The following is an 18,981-nucleotide window of genomic DNA, read 5'->3' on the forward strand; positions in this document are numbered from 1 at the left end:
TGGTAATAAACCTGTTTCTGATTGATTTGTATTTGTATTATGCCTGTTGTTGCTATACCCCATATGCTGCTGTGAGACTGCAAATGTCCCCACTATGTGAATTATTAAAATATGTAAATATATAATGCATGGAATGTGGGCCTTCTTCTTTCCCAATAAATGTTGGCCTTTTCAGCAGACCATACCATACACAGGGTTTTTGTGTTATGAAACATGCTCTGTCTATTATGTCAAATTCTCACGTGTTCATTGAAAAAAAGAGTCCATACATTTCAATCACTGTTACATCATTCATTAACCCATACATATCAGGACACCCACATTGATTAAATGCTTCTGTTTATTCCGTATTACTTTCACATAAAGTATAAAACAAAGTACAACGAACCAAAATAGAAAATAAGTGAGAAAAATGGGAAGGGGTGTACCACCTTAAATTCTCAACTATGTGAGTTTAAAACACCTCCCTAACATTAAAGATGTATCAGTGGATCACACCCTCATGGAGCAGTTTAGATTGACCAAATAATTAATATATAACATACCAAGAGATAGAACAACTCAAGAGAGATTAATACAGTCTTAAGTACACTACTGGTTACATTTCACCAGTCCTCTGTTCTTAGTCTATTACAAAATGTTTAAGCATCATGTTTATTTCACTGGACTGTGCAAGCTTTGAAATTAAATTGCACTGTCATTGAGATTGCATAGTGTGTTAGAACTCTGACAGAGAAAAAGAGCAGGAACCAAAGGAAGCCCTCGTAGACTTCCTAGTGAAGCAGGGAGATGGTGGATGGACTCTGGTCGTTGGTAACCCCTCTTTTTGCTCTTTACGTTAATTACAAGTGCATTTATTTGGACAACCTACATTTTACGGGTATTATTATTCACAGATTGCACCAAGGGACCACCTGGTCCATCCCTGTGTTAGGAGTTTTGTTCCCTGAATATGCAATTTCATACATGTACATCTCCTCCCACTTGTGTCCCTAAGGATGAGATGTGCCTTAAGCTGATTTATTTTTGTGCCTGGCTGAGTCATGCAAACATTATGTTGCAAATGAAGGATGCAATGTCAAAAATAAGATTAAGTGCTATTAGTCTTTTCTCTAGGTGGACTTAAACTGGGAAAAAGCATTATATTTCTAAAATTAGTAACACATTAAATATAACATGAAATGGGTATAGTTAGTCCACACAGTAGACACCTACTGTAAGTACCACCAGTGCAAAGTGCAGTAATTCAATGGATTATATTCCTGTTTACCTTTGTATGATTAAACAACGTTCTAATATTGTGTTTGGCATGATTGAATGTTATAGTGAGACAGTTGCAAAAGTCCAAAAATAACAAAAAACTATTTACATGTTGACATTTAGTGTTCATCACTGAGATACAGATTAATCCAGTACAAAGAACCTATAAATAATGGCAAAGAAGTACAAGGAAAGCACAAGCTTACAGGAAACAAAATACATCTTGCTGCATTTCTTCTTTCTTTTTTATACAATTACTTTCCTTACTTTCCAATCAAGGATTTTGTAAGTGTAGGCTCAGCTTTGCAACTGCATTTTCAAGTGCTTTTAATCCAGTGACTGAACACAGAAAATAATCCAGATACATGGTGACTTTCCTCTGTTGACTAGAGACTTAAAGTTCCAACAACAATCCTGTTGGAATTTAAAGTCATTCTTTACAAAGTTGCACGAAGAAGACAAGAGAAGAGGAAAAGGAAAGGGCCACACTCTCTATCATTTCCTCTATAATGCAATACAAAACTGAAAGGGGGGGGGGCTTTTTAGTGATACTAAGTACAATAGTAATGGATATTAGATGAACAAATGTGGGCATATGTATTACTTCTTTTACATGTTTTCAACATAACCTGGTAGTTTTAAAAATAATCATGATATTGGTCTTTAGCCACGTTGTTCTTGTTCATTGAATGCCTGCCAGGAAAGATCCCTGGCATTAACAGTGATAGCCCTCCCACTAAACTCTCAAAGCTCCTCAAGCATTCATCCTCAGAATATATGCTCCAAAACCATTCATTTTCATGCCTCATTGTTATAATAAAATAGACAATTTGTGAGAAAGTGCAATGTTGTATCTATCCTGGCTATCATTGCTTTAAAGTTAATCATCTCCACCCTCAATTATACTAACTATTATTCCATTTCAAAAGTACTGTCAAAGCTGTTAAATCTTATTTACAATCCTCTCTCTGCTACAATTATCATCTCTCGGCTGGGTAAAATATCCATATACCATCAACTGAGAGAGACAAGTCAAGCATGTATACATTTACACAATTAAAAATATCTATACAGTAACGTACAGTATCAAAATACAACAGGCCTATAGGTACAGTACAGAATATGGCCTCTTTTCTCTTTTACTTTGTTTACTTTGGATATCTGTCAGGATTTTCATTACTATTTAAATCCAAAGGAGACTAAAAAGCCACCTATAACAGATTTATTAAAAATTAAGATAGGAATGTATGGCTGAAGTTTTATAAGGCAGGAAATATATTAGGGCTTGAACGTTGTGAAAATGTATTTGGCTTCATTATCATGGGACGTTTTTCTAAAATTATGCACACAGTCTTAGACTTGCTTCTCATTTGATGGTTTGTTTTATCTGCCCTCTTTTATTCATTCATGCTAGTGAGAAATGACAAGGGCTCAGGTCATGCGTTTCTGTGCGTTTGTTTGAATGCTGCATTTAAAAAATATTTCAAGTTGTTGATCAAAGTTGAATAGCTCTTGGAATCTGTGTAGACACAGAAGGGAAAGTGTTTCTGGTAGGTACGGCATAAGACGACAGACTTTCACGAAAACATTAATATAGAATTAATTTTAAGAGTGGTCCTGTTTTTGTCCTTTCCCTAAAAAAGTGCAACGGGGGCTTTTTTTCTCCCTTTGCCATATATATACACATGTTGCTTCTGTCCCATTTTAAAAACGCTATCTATGAAACACAGTGAGGAACTCCAAACATGGCAGGTCCAATCACAGACATGCAGTGGCCAAGAAACGCTGGTGTCACACAGGGCTGGGTGGCAGTACATGTGGTTCATGCTCCTCCTTTTCACCCTCTGCCAAAGCTTTAGTTGGACCGGGCTGATGATGCAGACCACCGCAACCCCTTACATGTTGTACGCAACATAGATGGGATCCAGCTGGTCAGCGAGGAAGGAGTCACGAAGGTGCATGCGTTGCTTCTCTCCCCTAGAATTGATGGGTATAACCCCTGGGTCCACAATAACCACCACCCCCGTGATGAGGTGGTGCTCCTCCAGGACCACGTTGGTTATCAGAGGCACCAAGTCCAGCGCATCCTGCTCCGAACCACAAAGCTCTGACACCACCACCAGCAGGTTGGTCCATGTAAACACAGCACTGTGAGCAAAGAGAAACCAAAAGAAACGTTAAAAGAAAAATGTTACCTTTTAGGAAATAAGCTTATTTCCTTTATTAATTGAAGAAGACAAATTAAAACAAATCACAATAAGCTGCCATTGATTGTATAAATTATGAACCCATTTGTTTGTGGACTATGGTTTTTACGCCTGTAGTTTGGCATTAGTTAGCCACCAACGTCTTGTTTTTTTTTAAATAACCACAATGCAACCTATAACTTCCATGAACTGAAAAAACACTGTGAAATGGTTAAAGTCTGAAGACTAAAACACATAAATCCATAAAACACCCTGGTAGATGCTTTATTGTCTATTTACTCTAAATGGGACTCACAAAATGAATGTCATGCTGTATTTAAGACTGAAAACAAGTGATTGAGTTCATACACTCATGTGGAGAATGTTCACTGAGGTTATGAATCAAGTGAGAAGCAGGGTCATTTTTTTATAGACTTCTATACAATCACTTATATTTGCAACAGGAGGAGTTGCCCCTGCTGGTGTTTACAAAAAAGTAGGTTTGAGGCACTTAGGCATTGGCTTCACCTTTTACACCCTGATGTTGTTGAATCAGAGCCCTTAGCATTTTAGTGGCGGGTACAAATGTTCAATATGTAGTTGCCTTAGAACAATAGTAAAGTGTGTGTGTTTGTGTGTATGTGTGTGTTTCAGTTAGGTATGTTTATCAGGACCATGCTCACCTCTCAGCTATACTGCGGTGAGCCCGGGACACTGAGGTTTCAATGTCAATTGGATGATAGCGCAGCCCTCTTAGCTCCAAGGTCTCATCGAGTGAGCCAACCACGAAGAGAGCGTCATGACGATCTGATCACAGAAATACAGGCAACATAAACCACCCAGAAGTGTGTGTAGACAAAGAAGAAGAAAATCTGTAAGCAGCTAAAAGTTAGCTTGCTGTTTAAAAGTGCTCATCATTTGCAATATATCTCATTAAAAACGAATTTAATCTTTCCTTAATTATTTTGCTTTAAATCTTTCATTTCATCGTCAGGGTCTACTTACCCCCGCTGGCCTCCAACAGCTCAGTCCTTTTCACAAAGCCCAGGTACCCCGTTCTGGCCCATAAGGTCTGGGGGTCTCCAAAGCTGAGCTTGGTGTTGAAGTGGTTGGCCTGGAGACTCTCCTCTCCATAGATGGTGTAGTAGCCGCTGGCATTGTGAGGGCTGTTCACCCAGACCTGAGAGACAGAAACACACACTGGGTCCCAACTCTGTTGCAGAAAGAAGAAGGCTTACTCACACTTATTACAATATATTGGGATGTTGTACAGTATATACTTCTCACCTCTCCTAGATGAGAATCACCAAGTGGACCTTTGGTCTCTGGATTTACGATGATCACCCGAACACCTGGCAGTATCTGTAAATGAAAAAATGATTTGTCAACAACCTAAATTCATTGACTGAATCAGAGCTAAACCATTTTTACATTTTAATTAATCACCGACTATTATACAATCGGCCAAAGTATTTTAGCAATTTATTTTAATTATTTGATTCCCTGAGTCCAGCATCTTAAATATGAATATTGTCTGGTGTCAATAGTATTAAACAAGTAACACATCAACAGAATACTAAATTAATCACTAGTTGCAGCCATAAATATAATATGTGCCTTGTGTTCGTTCACATGTAGCACCTCACCTTGCCAGACTCCATTAGTGGAAGACTCTGAGGCGCTCCTCTCTCCACGAGCCTCACTCTGTAAAAGACATGTACATAAGCAGACATACACAATCAGTCTGCAATCCACACTTGATCTCTGCAACATCAGAAAGACCAAAACCCCCAAAACAGCATTCAGTAAGGCCTAAGATAATACTTATTTAAAATAAACAATACATTTAGAAAGCTCCTTTCAGGACACTAAAATACTTCACAACCCTTTTTTCAACGGCTTCATCCTGGTTTAATTTATTGATGTGTCTTCCTCACCTGTCATGACGAAGGGACTTCAAGTCCACATAAACTGTACAGGGGTCTGGACCAGTTGTTCCCTGTATCACAACAAGAGCAGGTATATTCAGAATAGTTACATACACTTAGTTTTGGACCTTTGATTAGTCTTAGATTGTAAGATTAGACTAGTCTAACTAAGCATGGCTAATGCATAAATAATAAGACACAATTTGAGGAAGGTTAGCCTTTTTTGCAATGGGAACAATCTGTGTCAGGTAGCCAGCTATTTCGACAGTTTAGCTATTACTTTTAGCTAACAATTTCAACTGTTAATTCATTTATTTTTATTTTTATTAATCTAAAAATGTCATCTGTTACTACATTAAGTTTAGCAGTTGGTTGGTGTACCTGCAGGCAGATGGCCAGATTAACCCTGGAACCAAAAGCAGTGCTAACAGCTCTGGGCGACAGCCCGATGTCCTTAAACAGTTTGGAGAAGGAGTGTGAGAGGGTGAGTCGAGGGCGTTCCTCTGCTATCACCACGCAGCTCCGCACACACGACAGGCTGACACCACGGGCCTGAAACAAACCGACAAAAAAATGATAAAATCTTACAAAAATATCACATGTCAGTCCTTCACTAGTCTCTTTATATGTAGCCCTCCTCACCTTGAGTAACTCAGTCTGAGTGCCCAGTCCTTTAGTGCAGAGCTCCATGACGGAGTAGGAGCAGAAGGTGTCTCTGACGCGATACTGACTGAGCGTGCTCAGCCACAGAGAGCAGCAGCTCTCCAACTCGAAGGGAGGAATCAGGATGGATTGGTGACCTGAGTAAACACTATAAGAAAGAACATTTGATAAATAAAGGAGGAACAACACAACTGAGTAAACTAACATATCATTCATGTATTGTAAGTTTGCTCCACCTTGCGAGGCACCACAAGACAAAGCCTAGGCCACAGTAAGGATCCAGGCAGATGGCTATTTGGCGAGAGGAGTACAGTTCACACTGCAGCTTTACAGAGCGACAAAGTGCACTGACCGCTGCATGAGAGATCTGCAACAAACAAAAATACATATATTAGGAACTCAAAGGAACATTTCACACTGACACTGAAGCATATCCAGGAATGAATGACATCAGCGCAACTCCTTTGAATTGGAAGCACAAGAATAAAAAACAAGATGGCTAAAAACATTCAGGCTTGTCACTTAATAAACGTTGCAGAATTATGTTCATTTTACATATCTACACAAAACTTTTTTTTGTAACATCTGTCTCACCTTGACCCCTGTGAGCATGCCTGTAGTGGACACGCTGAAGTCCAGATAAGCTATCATCTCGGCTGTGGGCGGCTTATAGATTTGTGGAGGCCGGCGGCGAGGAAGGTCATCTGCAAACAAGAACAGTTCATGTTAAATGATACATGGTAATAAAGAGAGAACAAAGTTAACCATAACTACATGCGTCTTATTCCGTCAACTCTTGGTCTCAGAGACTAGTACTGAAGACATCTTCTCATTTAAATAAACATGTTTTAAGGAAGAGCTTTTAATAAAATAACAACATACTTAAAGGAAAGCTGACATAAAGAATGCACCAAGTACTAATCTCAATTTGAAATGACTGGAGAAATGCAGAGTAATGTCCCACTTCCTGTTTGTCTTATTGCTAAAGCGATTCACAATGGCTGCTGACAGAACCTTTTTATAAAGCTACACATTCACTATGAGGAATTCTTCATGAAATTGATCTGCCGTCTTTACTGTTTTGAATTTTGAATTCAGTAGAAGTCATTTGATATTACAAATACTTGGCAAAACTAGTAGAAGAGAAAATACCTTTTACACAGAAGATGTTTCAAACAAATTTTGGTTTTAACTTTATGTAACTCCCTCAGTCATGTTGCTTCACACTGTCATGGCTTACTGTGTCAGTTATAGAGCAGAGCCAAAATAAATGCTATTACTAACACCTGTACTTTTCCTGTGATGACAAGCCAAAATGTCTGCTGGAAACAAGGCTTATCTTTCGGTATCTTACCTGTGTCAATGATTGTTGGCCACGTCTTGATGTTTACTGAGGCAGCAGCCTCTTTGGAGCGCAGAATCCTCATGAGACTTTGAGTGGTAAGGATACATGCCGCTTTGCTGACCTGGTAGGAAAAGAAAGGTCGCTTTTGTTAGCGACAAAAAAGAAAATGAAAAAGCAAACGCATGCAGACACCATGATCTATCTTCTTATAGCCTAACGATACTGGGTTTTGGAGCCAAATACACTATTGATTTTTGAGAAGTTTTTAATAATAATAATATCTACATACAGGCCACAACTAAAAAGACCCTGATAATAGGATAACATGAACCCTAACCCTAACAGCACACACACTCACATCAATAATCATGCGGACAGTAGGCAACGTGGCTCCCAGGTTCTGAGGGTGTGGAGGTCGGACGTTCACGGGAACACATCCAGCGTAGAGACAGCCGTAGAAGGCAGCTATCAAATCAATGCCTGAGGGAAAGATGGTAGGAAGGTGGGGTCAAAAATAAGAAGGGAACACTCGCAATAATTAATATAATTGAGAGTAAAATGCAGAGGCAGGACTCACCAGGAGGATAAAGCAGCGCCACGTTCTCTCCTGTGTTGATGCTTCCTTTCTCAGTTAGCGCTGCGGCTATCTTCTCGGCCCGCTTGTGAAGCTGGACGCAGGTCGCAGTGCTCACTGGAACACCCTGAAGGACAGGAGCAATGTACAGAGGGAGACATGCAAGAAGACACATTATTAATGTTGAGCTTCACAGTCCAAGTATATTGTATTTATTCTTGTAGTATTTTTGACTTTTTATTTTAATTATCCAGAATATTTTATATTGTTTTGTTTATATTGTTTATATTTGATATAATAATTTTATTTTTATTTTTAATTGTTAATGCTTTTTTCCACTTTTTTTTTGTATTTTAAGTATTGTATTTTAATGTCTGAACACACTTCTGCTTCTGTGACAAAATAATTTCCCAAATTGGGATCAATAAAGTAGATAGATAGAATCTGAGGGATGAAACCCTCTCTAATGGTCACACATGCAGAGCACACAGCACACACAGTGAAATGTGTTCTCTGCTTTTAACCCATCCTAGTAGTAGTATCTATCTATCTATGTTATTAGCATATGAACGGATGAGTTTGATACCTTGTTATTGAGAAGAACAAACAGGACGTGGTCTGCGTCTGTCTGTGCCCTCCACTGCAGAGCCTCTGTCAAATACTGATGCTGAAAAAACAAAATAATAATAGTTAGATGTATGTACAGTTTATCTGAGGGTTAAAAAGTATTTGCACATTTTTACAAACACAACCATGGAAGGCTTACACAGGGAGGAGTTCAGTGCTTCATTTAATACACCTCAACAAAATACGATGGAGACTTCATAAATTCATGCAAAGCTTTCTGGCATAAATCATCTCTAACCAACGAGCAAACAATTTTACACCATATATTTTAAGCTATAAAAGAATAAACAATGTCTTACATAAAAAACTAGGGAAAGCTACAGAAGATGCATATCTTGTAACACGAAAAAAAAAAAATGAACATGCTTTTTGGCTTATGTCACATTTTAACAGAAGCACACAAAATAAAACCACGATACAATTTAGATTAGAGCATGACAAGAGGTGGGGGGAAGATGCCAGAAGTGGTCCATCATTCTTACCATCACAGTAGGCCACATACAGAGCTACATCCAGAGAGAGAAGAGAGCAGAAAAAGAGAAAGGTCCAAGAGTGTTCTTACATCTATAATACTGAGCTGTTGCTGAGCCTAGACCATTGTTACCAGTGGCAAGTCTTTAAACCAAACTGTTAACATAGTGTTGAATTGGTACTGATCATGTGTTCTTGTTGATTTTAAAGGACTAGCATGTGGCTCTTTTGCAAATAGAAATGTGATGAAAAGGTTATCAGATACAGAGTTAGTGTGCGGTTATATTGGGAGTTACAGTGTTCAAGGTCTTTTTACCTTGCGGACAAGATCCTGGTCGTCAATCATGCCGAGGTCCCTGCCTGCAGCCTGGGCGATCCTCTTCCCTGCAACGAGGTTTCCCACCATCACAGACGCAGGACCTACACCAACTACAAGACAAACAGAGTGTGAGACAAACAGAAAGATACAGGAGGACAGCAGACACAGAGTAAAAGATGCAGAGAGACAAAGAGAGAGAGAGAGAGCTAAGCAATTTACTGCTGGTGTAAACAAATATTCTAAATAAAGCTCACACTTAAACTCATATTGGTTTTTTTGGTGGGACTTTTTTTTTGGAGGCTAACAGTCCACAGTAGAGTACATTGCTTTGCTCCTGTCTGTTATGTATTACGTAGTAGAATAGAATAGAATCATATATACAAGTACAACGAGAAGAGTAAAGCTACTCCTTTTAAGGTGCCATCAAAACATTCAGAAAAGACAACATACAACAAAGACACACAGCATTCATACATACATAATAAAATACAAATAATAACAAAATAAAGTGCAGAAAATAATTCAATTAGTCTAGCATAATACATATATTATGTACACTGACCATGGATAATTACCTCATACAAAAATCCCACATCAAAACATCCAATTCATACCTGTCACCTCAATGGTAACCCTGCCAGGACCTAGAATAAATTCATTTTTACGTAACTGGAAAATAAACATTGTAAACTGAATTAAGATATTGTGTAAAACACAGCCGTTGGATAGTGGCTATTTTCAAGTTTGCACATTGCGTGACATCTCTTGAACTTCAGCCAGGGGCCAACGCAGCAGAAACATTGCTATCCTAAATTCAGAAACTGTTATGTGTGCGTTATGTAACACTGCCGACTGGGCTTTTATTTGACAAAAAGCTTTATAACCCGGACTGACTCTCTCACGCGGGACATGGAAAAATGTCTCTAATCCTATGAGAAACTATCTACAGATAAGTGTCGCCTACCGGGCTGCTTCTGGCGGGGCTTGGGCAGGTTGGTGACACACGTGTGGGGACACAATAGGATGTTGCAGGGGTGCAGGTTGCCATCCAAGAAGTACTGCTTGGTGTCAGAGATGTGGATGCCACCCAGGGGTGTTTTGGGTAAGGTGTTGGCAGGGACCAGAGCCAGACAGTAGAGGCCCACCTGGTGGATGCTGTCGATAGCCTGCACAGGAAACAACAGGGAGACTGAAGGTGACTCAAGAATTTGGCTGACAGAAAGGTGATCCTGTCTATACAGAACCACGAGTTGATCAGTAGTTATCACAATAATAATACCAAGACTGTCACTAACAAGTGATTTTCTAATATTAAACATAATATGTTTATTTTATTTCCTGTTACTTGTACAGAAGCTGCTTCAGAACCATCAAAACAAAAGAAGAAAACGAAAAGTCTCGACCAACGAAGAATCACAATGAAAGACCAAACAATATTTAAATAAGTGATGCCTGTGGGGATGCAACTAGTCATCAATATGCACCTACCATAGAAAATATATAATACTTTAGGACATGTTATTTACTTAAATTCTGATTATCTAAAATAAGAGTCTCTAAGACTTCCAAAGATCTCCAGGAACCGTGAATAAAAAACATTTGAAAGCAAATGAGGAGATGTACCTGTAGCACTCGGCTCATCCATTGGAAGCTGTCCTCTTCGCTGGCGTCCGGCCTCTGCTCCGCCACAATCACCACCCTCTCATCATAAAACACTGTGACTGAAAACACAGTGATCCTGGCACACAGAAAGATTGTTTTAAGAGTGGAAGTCAGACATCTTTCCACAACTTCACCATGACAGTTGTTCCCTGCTGTGCTTCTTTTGTACCTCCAGATGTCAGTAGTGGTACATTTGCATCCACTCAACATCTTTCTAGTACACACACTTTGCATCAAGAAGAGTTCAGAGGTCCTCTTACCTCCCACGGTACACAGTCTTCACTGGCTCCACGGCCAGAGCGGTGGCCACCAGGTCGTCCGCGTTGTGTCTCCGCCCGCTCACCATCAGCAGACCCTCGATCTTCCCCACCACGAAGATCAGACTGCCCTGCAGAGGATACACAGCGGGGTCATTCACTGAACAAACACGGACCCATTTCAAGACAGAGAGAGGACTGTTTCCAGGATGTCTCAAACTGCTGCTGTCCCGTTATGTAACAGTCCTACTTACTGGGCCAACAAACCCCAGGAGTCCTGACCGCACAAAGGGAATCTCTCCAATGGGAACTCCATTGGCGTTAACCGGTATAACCTGAACACAACAACACAGAGAGAATGGAAAAGCACCACAGGAGAAAAATGAATGAGTTGTTTTATTGTAACAGAACAGGCAGATTGTGGGTGAGATTGTTTTCATACCTCAAAGGTGTTTTTGGTGAGTCCAGGCAGGCCGTAGTACATGTTGCCCCCAGCACGGGAGTTGATTATTATCTCACCTATCTCATCTGTTTTGCACAACTGAGGAGGCCCTTCTGGCCTCACAATGCACATCAGAGCTGGAGACACACAAAGCCAACATTCAGACAACTATAGACTTCATAAAAATTGAATAAATGTAACCACAACATTGCCTATTACTGTGTTCTTTTTTAAAGTTGTAATATTGCTTAAACTACAAGCCAAAAATCTTAAATTGCACATTTAAGTATTTGGAGCATATCAAATCTGAGCTGTGTAACTTTGGAGAGCTGAAGGAGAGTCCCATTATCCTTTTTAAGTACTAAAATGACTTCAAAGTTTCAATATTTTATGAAATGTTGTGTATAGGACAGTAATAAACACATACAGTAATACAATGCTTCATCAGCAATGTCAAAAATGTGAAAATGAAATGCAACACACAGCCCTTTCTTTTTTTTGGCAGCTATCTGCCATTTATTTGTCTTGCTTTCCATCTGACTCATGTATCTTTCCTTCTGTCTCACCTCCAGGCATGACATGTCCCACATCTTGTACAGTCAGGGCGGAGTTCTTGTCCTCAGTGTTGACCCTGATGACTCCGTGGCTCAGGCCGCCCAAAGAAAGGATGGCACGGGCAGGGAGGGGGGTGCCTGGCACTCCCGGTCTACACAGGGGAGAGTTTGATCGAACATGAGCATTTCCATCCATCCCATCTGTTCTCACAGTTCGCCATCTGCCCACCCACCCATGTACAACACACAACAGACTCCATCTTCATCCACCCTGCTACACCAGTAGAAATGGAAATCTACCATTAGTGAGGCAATGTCATGCTTTTACATTTTTTGTTTGTGGATTCTAATATTCTTTTAAGAAGAAATTTGAGAAAGAAGGAGGTTTTCTTATTTTGTGTGTTTGTCTTGTTCCTCTTATATAATGCTAAGAACTAGAATGAAACTCGAAAGTGCAGACCTTCGCCAATGGTGCATTCAGACGCAGTCTAATCTCCCTGGGCCTTCTTTAACGGTACGTCCACACGGCAGTGTTGAAGCTTGAAGCCGTGTCTGGCGTGCGACCAACAACCAATCACATTAATCTCCCGCCCCGGACACACAAGCATGCCGCATGTTTGATTAGTTGGAGCTTCTACTGGCATTGATTTGATTGGCTGGCGCTTCCGTCGACGCTTGAAAAGTTGAACTTTTCTCAACTTTCGAAGCGAATAACGGAGGCAATGCGACGCGACGGAACCACAATGCAGTTCGGCAAAGCGTGACGTCACCCCATTCAAAGTGAATGGGAAGCGTCTCCGTTGAAGCACGCGACGCTGCCGTGTGGACAGAGCCCAGCTGTGTTCATGAGCATTGAGTCATGACATGAAAACAACATGGACATGTTAAGAGCGTTTAAACAACTCGTTGATAGATGTTGTTGTTTTGACTTGAGGGCGTTTAAATACATTTTCCCAGTCGGGAACACACTTTTTTAATTATAACTATCTCGCAATGTTGACGTGAGTAAACCATAAATTGTGTTTTTGCCCCATGATAAGGATCGGCTCCATTATCCGTGGCCCATGCTCCACCCACCAAATTCCATGAAATCGGACCGACAGCTATCGTAATCCTGCCGACAGACTTATAAACAGAGAGACCGATCGTCCTTTGCAGAGGTAGAAATGTGTGTCATACCTGCGTATAGCTACTGTCATAGCCTCAGGGGAGGTGGCACAGGGACATATGACCTCAGGCTTCAGCCCGTGGGACTGAAACACGTTCAGGAAGGCATCACAGGAAGACACCGACCCTAGACAGCAAGAGAAAGTGGATTCAACATTTTGCATTTAATTTGTGACCTTTTTAAATACCTAGTTAACCAAAGCTGGGGGGCACTAAGTACTCACAGGGATTAGCACCATCAGCAACAATCAGCATATGTAGTGAAGCCAGGCTGGTGTCTCTCTGTTCCCGATGAGCCATCATGGCCCAGTGTAAGTCACGGCACTTCACCAAAGCTATCCGAGCTGAATAAGAATGAAGTTATGTTGACCATTTATTATACTTTCCTTTTCATGGCACATCTCTAGCTGGGAGTCTGGTGTTACCTTTGTGGATGTGGACCCTCTGTACCCAGGAGAGGGGACACGCCTTCATTACTGCATAGGGAACACTGACAGTATGTACCCTATTCATCACGGCCTGGAAACAAACAAAACCAGAAGTTTTTGTTAGGAGCTGGATAAATGTAGCATTAAGCAGTTTCACAAAGCTGTATTTCTCTGATGCCATTCGACTACTGCTGATATTTCTTAGCTTAAAAACGTAAGATCCAGACATCTGATGACTTAAATCCTTCATTCTTTAAAATATTTTGTTAAAAAATACCCAGGTCTACACAATGTATTGTGAAAATGTTACCTAAAACTGAATACAATCTTGATATATTTACTGTGACAGACGATCACAATGTTGACGCTTATGCAAAGGGGACGTCACTATCACTGGCAACTAAATGAAACAGGCTGTTGGAAACATTTTAGGTAATTTAGTCTCACGACTCAACAAAATATGTAACATAGGTTTAATCCTAAAGGCATTTTAATGCATGATCTCAATTTATTATGTAAAAAAACCCTCCACAAACACTTACCGTGAGAACTCCATGCCACAGCCCAATATCCTTCTTAAAGTCCAGCACATTGACTAAAGTTTCCCCTAAAGTGAAGAACGACAAAAGTGACTTCAGACTCATAAAAACTGTGTTGATGAAGAAACCTTGAGATGATAGATGATGAGGTCATCCCTCACCTTCGCAGTAGTTGCAGGCCTGGGTCAGTGCTTGGCAGTGGGTCAACATGGCCACTTTAGACACAGCCACACCCACCACTGTGCCATCTTTACTGGCCTTGTACTACCCCAAGAGGAAACATGAGAGGAACATGTTAATACTTCTGAACACACTTGTATTTGTATATTAACTTTACAAGGATGCAGTTCAGGTTTCCTAATTTCCTATTTAAATTGGGATCCAATAGACAACAGACAGTTACACAATAACTGTATTGTTAAAGTTATTAGGTATTGGAATAAGCTGCCCCAGCAGTAAGCAGCTCTGTTACCTCTATATAAGCAGGGTCAGTGTTGGCAGTGGGGATGTGCGGCTGCCAGTCTTTGGAAGGCTTGGTCAGGTATTTCGTGTCAGTCACCACCCACTTTAGTCGAGGCCAGCCTATGAGAGACATTTAAATCAAGAGGGATTTATTTCCAAATGCTATATAACTATTTTTGGGAACATTTATGTCTGCAATTCATTGCCAACTCTTCATTAAAACACAGATTACATTGTATCCCAAACAGTCTAAAGGTTACCAGAAACATTTACGTTTTTTTTTTGTTGAGATGAATGACCCTAAATGACTAATTATCCAATAAAGTTCAATAAAACCAAATTGAAGTTGGAAGTGCAAAAGAGAAACGTGGTGTTTTTCTTCCTTTGATGTTGGAATGTTATTTTGTTTTGGAAACAGATGATTAACATTTCAGAGAGGGATTGGATAGACCCTTTCCAGAATCTTTCCAGCTGTGCTTACAGCTACACCCAAACATAAGTTTGGACTTGTATTGGCAAGCTTTATTGCCTCTTCAAGGATTATTCCCTGTGAATGGAGGAGCGAGAAGAAAAAAACAGGTCTTGCTGAGTGGTACAACATGATGACATACATTGCCTCTTTTAAAAAGGACTAATAAATACAAAGGCACGTTTTATGAATTTCAGAACCTGACAGGAAGTATTCACATGCTGCATCATTGTGTATATATATTTTTCTTCTGGTTTTGTGCGCCTTCCCTGTATGTATTAGAAAAGGTAATAAAAACAACTTTAATAACAGAAGGTTCAATAAGCTCTGAAAGTCATACTGACCTTTATACTGCATTATTTCCCCAGTGGGAGTTTTGGGTAAACCCTTCAGGCAGATCTCACTGGTCAGAGCGAGACCCACACCACAGCTACCGAGCAGAAACCCCACCTGGCTGATACCTGCATCCTAAAAACACACACAAAACAAAATCACATTTTTAGATAGGGAAAAAAAGTATATCCTGTGGAAATAGAAAATGTCCCATGGTGTTCTTACTTTGCGAGACAGTGGTACTTCAATAGGTACAGGTATAACTTCAGCCAGGAGGCAGCCGTAGAAAGCCACCCAGAACATACCAGGGTCACTGTTGGGGAACACCAGCGCCACCTACCAAGACATATACAACTTTATAATTAGCACCCTGTTGCAGCAAATATAGCGGAAAAACTTGGTAGTGATGAAAAGGCTGGGGTGCAGAATTATTGCTGTACAAATGCCGTATAAATACCTGCTTATAGTAAACAAGTAGCCCACTTACAGTGTTCATTTTGGCTCTACATATATGACATTTACTTACTTTGCCTCAGTTATTGTGTCAGCTCACTCACCCTGTCCCCAGGTTTCAGTATTTGCTCGTTCTTGGTGCCCAGCTTGTTGAGGAGGGTGTATGCCAGCTTCACACTGCGACTCCACAGCTTCCCTAACAGACATAAGGTGGAGGGGGAGGAGGCATGTTAGGAGGACAGGTTATGTCTTACCACAGCAAAACAACTCTTGTCACGGAGTACACAAATATCTCTTTATCTGAATGACATCTTGAACTGTGTGTGTTCTTCTGATAAAGCAATTTGTGCATTAAAAGGTTAATAAAAGCAGATATTTTGCAATGCACAATTTACCTTCCCTGAGAACACATATATTAAAGGTCCCCTATTATACTGTTTTTCATCAATATATTATAGGTCTCAGATATATACAAAACATGTCTCTGAATTGTTCGGCTCGAAATACCAAACAGATCATGAATTGTAGCATCCCATAATCCCCTCTGTTTCAGTCCTGTTTCAAAAGCCAAGCCAAAAAATCGTTATGACATCACAAAGTGGCCAAAATCGGATCAGCTCATTTTCAGACAGGTTTTTATATAAATGGATCAGGACAAAAAGAGAGAGAATCTTTTTTCCTGAAACTTTCAGAATCTCTTTACACAGAGGGGACTCATGTTTATGTATACAAGACATGAAAAAGTGGATTTTGCATAATAGGTGACCTTTAAGTAATATTTAATGTATTCTATTGTTTTAAGAGTTTGTAATTAATAACAGTAACTAATCACACATGTTCAACACATTGCCTAACACTGGTTGTATGTTACTGCTACTGATCTGAAACTGTAAACGTGCAGATAACCAGTCTTGTGTCTCACCGTAAGTCAGTGTGTAGAGCGGTTTGCCCGTGATATCAAGAGCAGTGAGTGCGGGGCTTTTCCCCTGAGTGGCCCCCCAACGTGCCAGCGCTGCCTGTAGGGCTGGGGGCCAGTTACTGACCACCCCCAGAGGCTCCCCTTTCACCGGGATGATCTGACGCCCCTCCGGTTTGGGCATGTTAGGGTCTGGCTGGGGCACTGGAAGAGAGAAGACAGAACAATATTGGGAAGATTAATGAGCTTCATCATTAAGGCCAACTGGATAAAATGCAGAATCGATCATCAATGCTGGTTTACAATGGTTTGTTCGCTTTAATGTGTCTTCCCTACATGTCCTTGTTCTCTGAAGTGTCGATGGTTTTAATAGAAGCTTGGAAAAATATAATCCTCAAGTCTTCATCTCACAACGAAATGTATATAATTATCTGTCTTAAGTCACCAAGTATGTAAATAAATATATCGCTCTATATAAATTAAGACTTTTAGCCATATTCATTGGTTATAAATCATTTTCCAAGGCTTCATAGATCACTTATAAGCCATTGATAGGAACACGTTTTGAAAATGCCTTTGACCAAAATCTATTAATCAACTATTTATTTTTACCAACTTCAAAGATGGACTTATATATAAAGATTTCTGATGATTTATTAACCATCAACAGAACAATTAGTTACAATTTATAAACACTGAGTACATATTGATTTATCAGTGCTTCACAATATGTATTTTTTAGATTTAGAAAAAATTGTTGAATCTGTAAAAGTAATTCAAACTCAGATTAAGATACTGTAAAAGATGAAGTACAGCTTTGGAAAAAAACAAAAACTTTTAAATCGACTATAGTAGAAGTTTAAGGGGCTTATGTTGACCTCATCAAAGGGTTTCATGAAGCTGCGTACCTTCTACGATCTCCTCCTGATCGTCGGTGAAGAACTCGCTGAGCGGGGGCCTCTTGGGCCTCTTCAGGGTGTTGAGCAGCTGCTGGATCTTAGTGGACACTCTGCTGTTCACAGGAACTCCTACAAGGTCGATGAAGGTGGAGAGAGGCAGTGGCGGGACAAGCACACGGTCACACACACAGTGGCATGAACATCCAGGGACAACCACGTCTAAAGGTCTCACCATCTCATAGTCTGCTGCTCTTCATCTCATAACACAAGAGACTTTATTCTTCAGTTCAAATGGAATTCAAAATAACAAATGGTCTAATCTTTTGGGAATGAAAAGCAGCATACATAGGTGGCAACAACACAAGGAGAACACAGTGAGAACTGGGGTAAAGGTATATTTTTTTGGTTTGGGATCACACGTGAGGATTCATTCTGTGTCTGGATGTTGTTTTTGTGGTATCAACTTTATTAATCATTCATTTAAAAACAGGAAGGAGAGTAGAGGGTGCAACAGCAAACACAGAAGGCTAAGGACATTATACATGAAGGAGTTTCCTTACTCTGGATATTACCTCTCGCTATCGGCCAGTGAAAAAAACACGTGACAGGGCAGAGAAAGATCAAGAAGAAAAGAGAGCAGTAAAGTCTGATTAATGGTTGGAAGTCAACACTTATTTCGAAAAGAGAGAAGAGATTTGTGAGTGGAGTCAGACACAAGTTCCTGTAAAGATATAAACAAATGAGAATGTTGTGTGGTGTGGTAGTTACCGTCCGCAGTCTCCATCATGCTGGAGCGACTCTGCCCGCGGCTCATCCCCCGGACCGTGGCGCTGGGCAGGTCCACCCTCGTTGCTCTGGATGGAGGGGCCACAGCTGTCACATCTGGAGGGGGGGCGCTGTTCTCTGAGGGGGCTACAGGGGGAGAGAGGAAGGACATTCATTTGTTACTTTCAGCTTGCTTTCTAATACCAATACCAGGTATTTTAAAATACTTTTTTCCTACTGAATGTCTTATTTCAAAGAAACC

The 18,981-nt window shown here is 40.3% G+C and overlaps 1 protein-coding gene across 4 annotated transcripts in view; it reads right to left on the reverse strand.

Moving 5' to 3' along the window:
• Positions 1-322: 322 nt before the first annotated feature.
• dip2bb (disco-interacting protein 2 homolog Bb) overlaps positions 323-18,981 on the reverse strand; it is a 40,506-nt gene continuing 21,847 nt past the window's right edge. The window contains exons 6-40 of one of the 4 annotated variants that reach the window (XM_034223686.1): positions 18,723-18,866; positions 18,515-18,532; positions 17,964-18,083; positions 17,062-17,259; positions 16,244-16,335; positions 15,912-16,022; positions 15,698-15,821; positions 14,895-15,004; positions 14,584-14,686; positions 14,426-14,490; positions 13,881-13,974; positions 13,680-13,799; positions 13,468-13,582; positions 12,301-12,440; positions 11,735-11,871; positions 11,547-11,627; positions 11,296-11,423; positions 10,997-11,111; positions 10,338-10,539; positions 9,371-9,483; positions 9,066-9,089; positions 8,543-8,623; positions 7,960-8,083; positions 7,741-7,862; positions 7,392-7,503; positions 6,632-6,741; positions 6,274-6,404; positions 6,017-6,185; positions 5,756-5,926; positions 5,384-5,445; positions 5,093-5,150; positions 4,734-4,808; positions 4,452-4,626; positions 4,130-4,253; positions 323-3,408 (exon numbers count right to left, since the gene is read on the reverse strand). In XM_034223686.1, coding sequence (XP_034079577.1) covers positions 3,156-3,408; positions 4,130-4,253; positions 4,452-4,626; positions 4,734-4,808; positions 5,093-5,150; positions 5,384-5,445; positions 5,756-5,926; positions 6,017-6,185; positions 6,274-6,404; positions 6,632-6,741; positions 7,392-7,503; positions 7,741-7,862; positions 7,960-8,083; positions 8,543-8,623; positions 9,066-9,089; positions 9,371-9,483; positions 10,338-10,539; positions 10,997-11,111; positions 11,296-11,423; positions 11,547-11,627; positions 11,735-11,871; positions 12,301-12,440; positions 13,468-13,582; positions 13,680-13,799; positions 13,881-13,974; positions 14,426-14,490; positions 14,584-14,686; positions 14,895-15,004; positions 15,698-15,821; positions 15,912-16,022; positions 16,244-16,335; positions 17,062-17,259; positions 17,964-18,083; positions 18,515-18,532; positions 18,723-18,866 — 4,121 coding nt within the window. In that variant the 3' untranslated portion in view covers positions 323-3,155. The remainder of the gene's footprint in view (positions 3,409-4,129; positions 4,254-4,451; positions 4,627-4,733; positions 4,809-5,092; positions 5,151-5,383; positions 5,446-5,755; positions 5,927-6,016; positions 6,186-6,273; positions 6,405-6,631; positions 6,742-7,391; positions 7,504-7,740; positions 7,863-7,959; positions 8,084-8,542; positions 8,624-9,065; positions 9,090-9,370; positions 9,484-10,337; positions 10,540-10,996; positions 11,112-11,295; positions 11,424-11,546; positions 11,628-11,734; positions 11,872-12,300; positions 12,441-13,467; positions 13,583-13,679; positions 13,800-13,880; positions 13,975-14,425; positions 14,491-14,583; positions 14,687-14,894; positions 15,005-15,697; positions 15,822-15,911; positions 16,023-16,243; positions 16,336-17,061; positions 17,260-17,963; positions 18,084-18,514; positions 18,533-18,722; positions 18,867-18,981) is intronic. The other 3 variants (XM_034223688.1, XM_034223687.1, XM_034223689.1) reach the window with 3 other exon arrangements.

Source organism: Gymnodraco acuticeps, unplaced genomic scaffold (assembly GCF_902827175.1).
Source record: "Gymnodraco acuticeps unplaced genomic scaffold, fGymAcu1.1, whole genome shotgun sequence".
NCBI lineage: Eukaryota > Metazoa > Chordata > Actinopteri > Perciformes > Bathydraconidae > Gymnodraco > Gymnodraco acuticeps.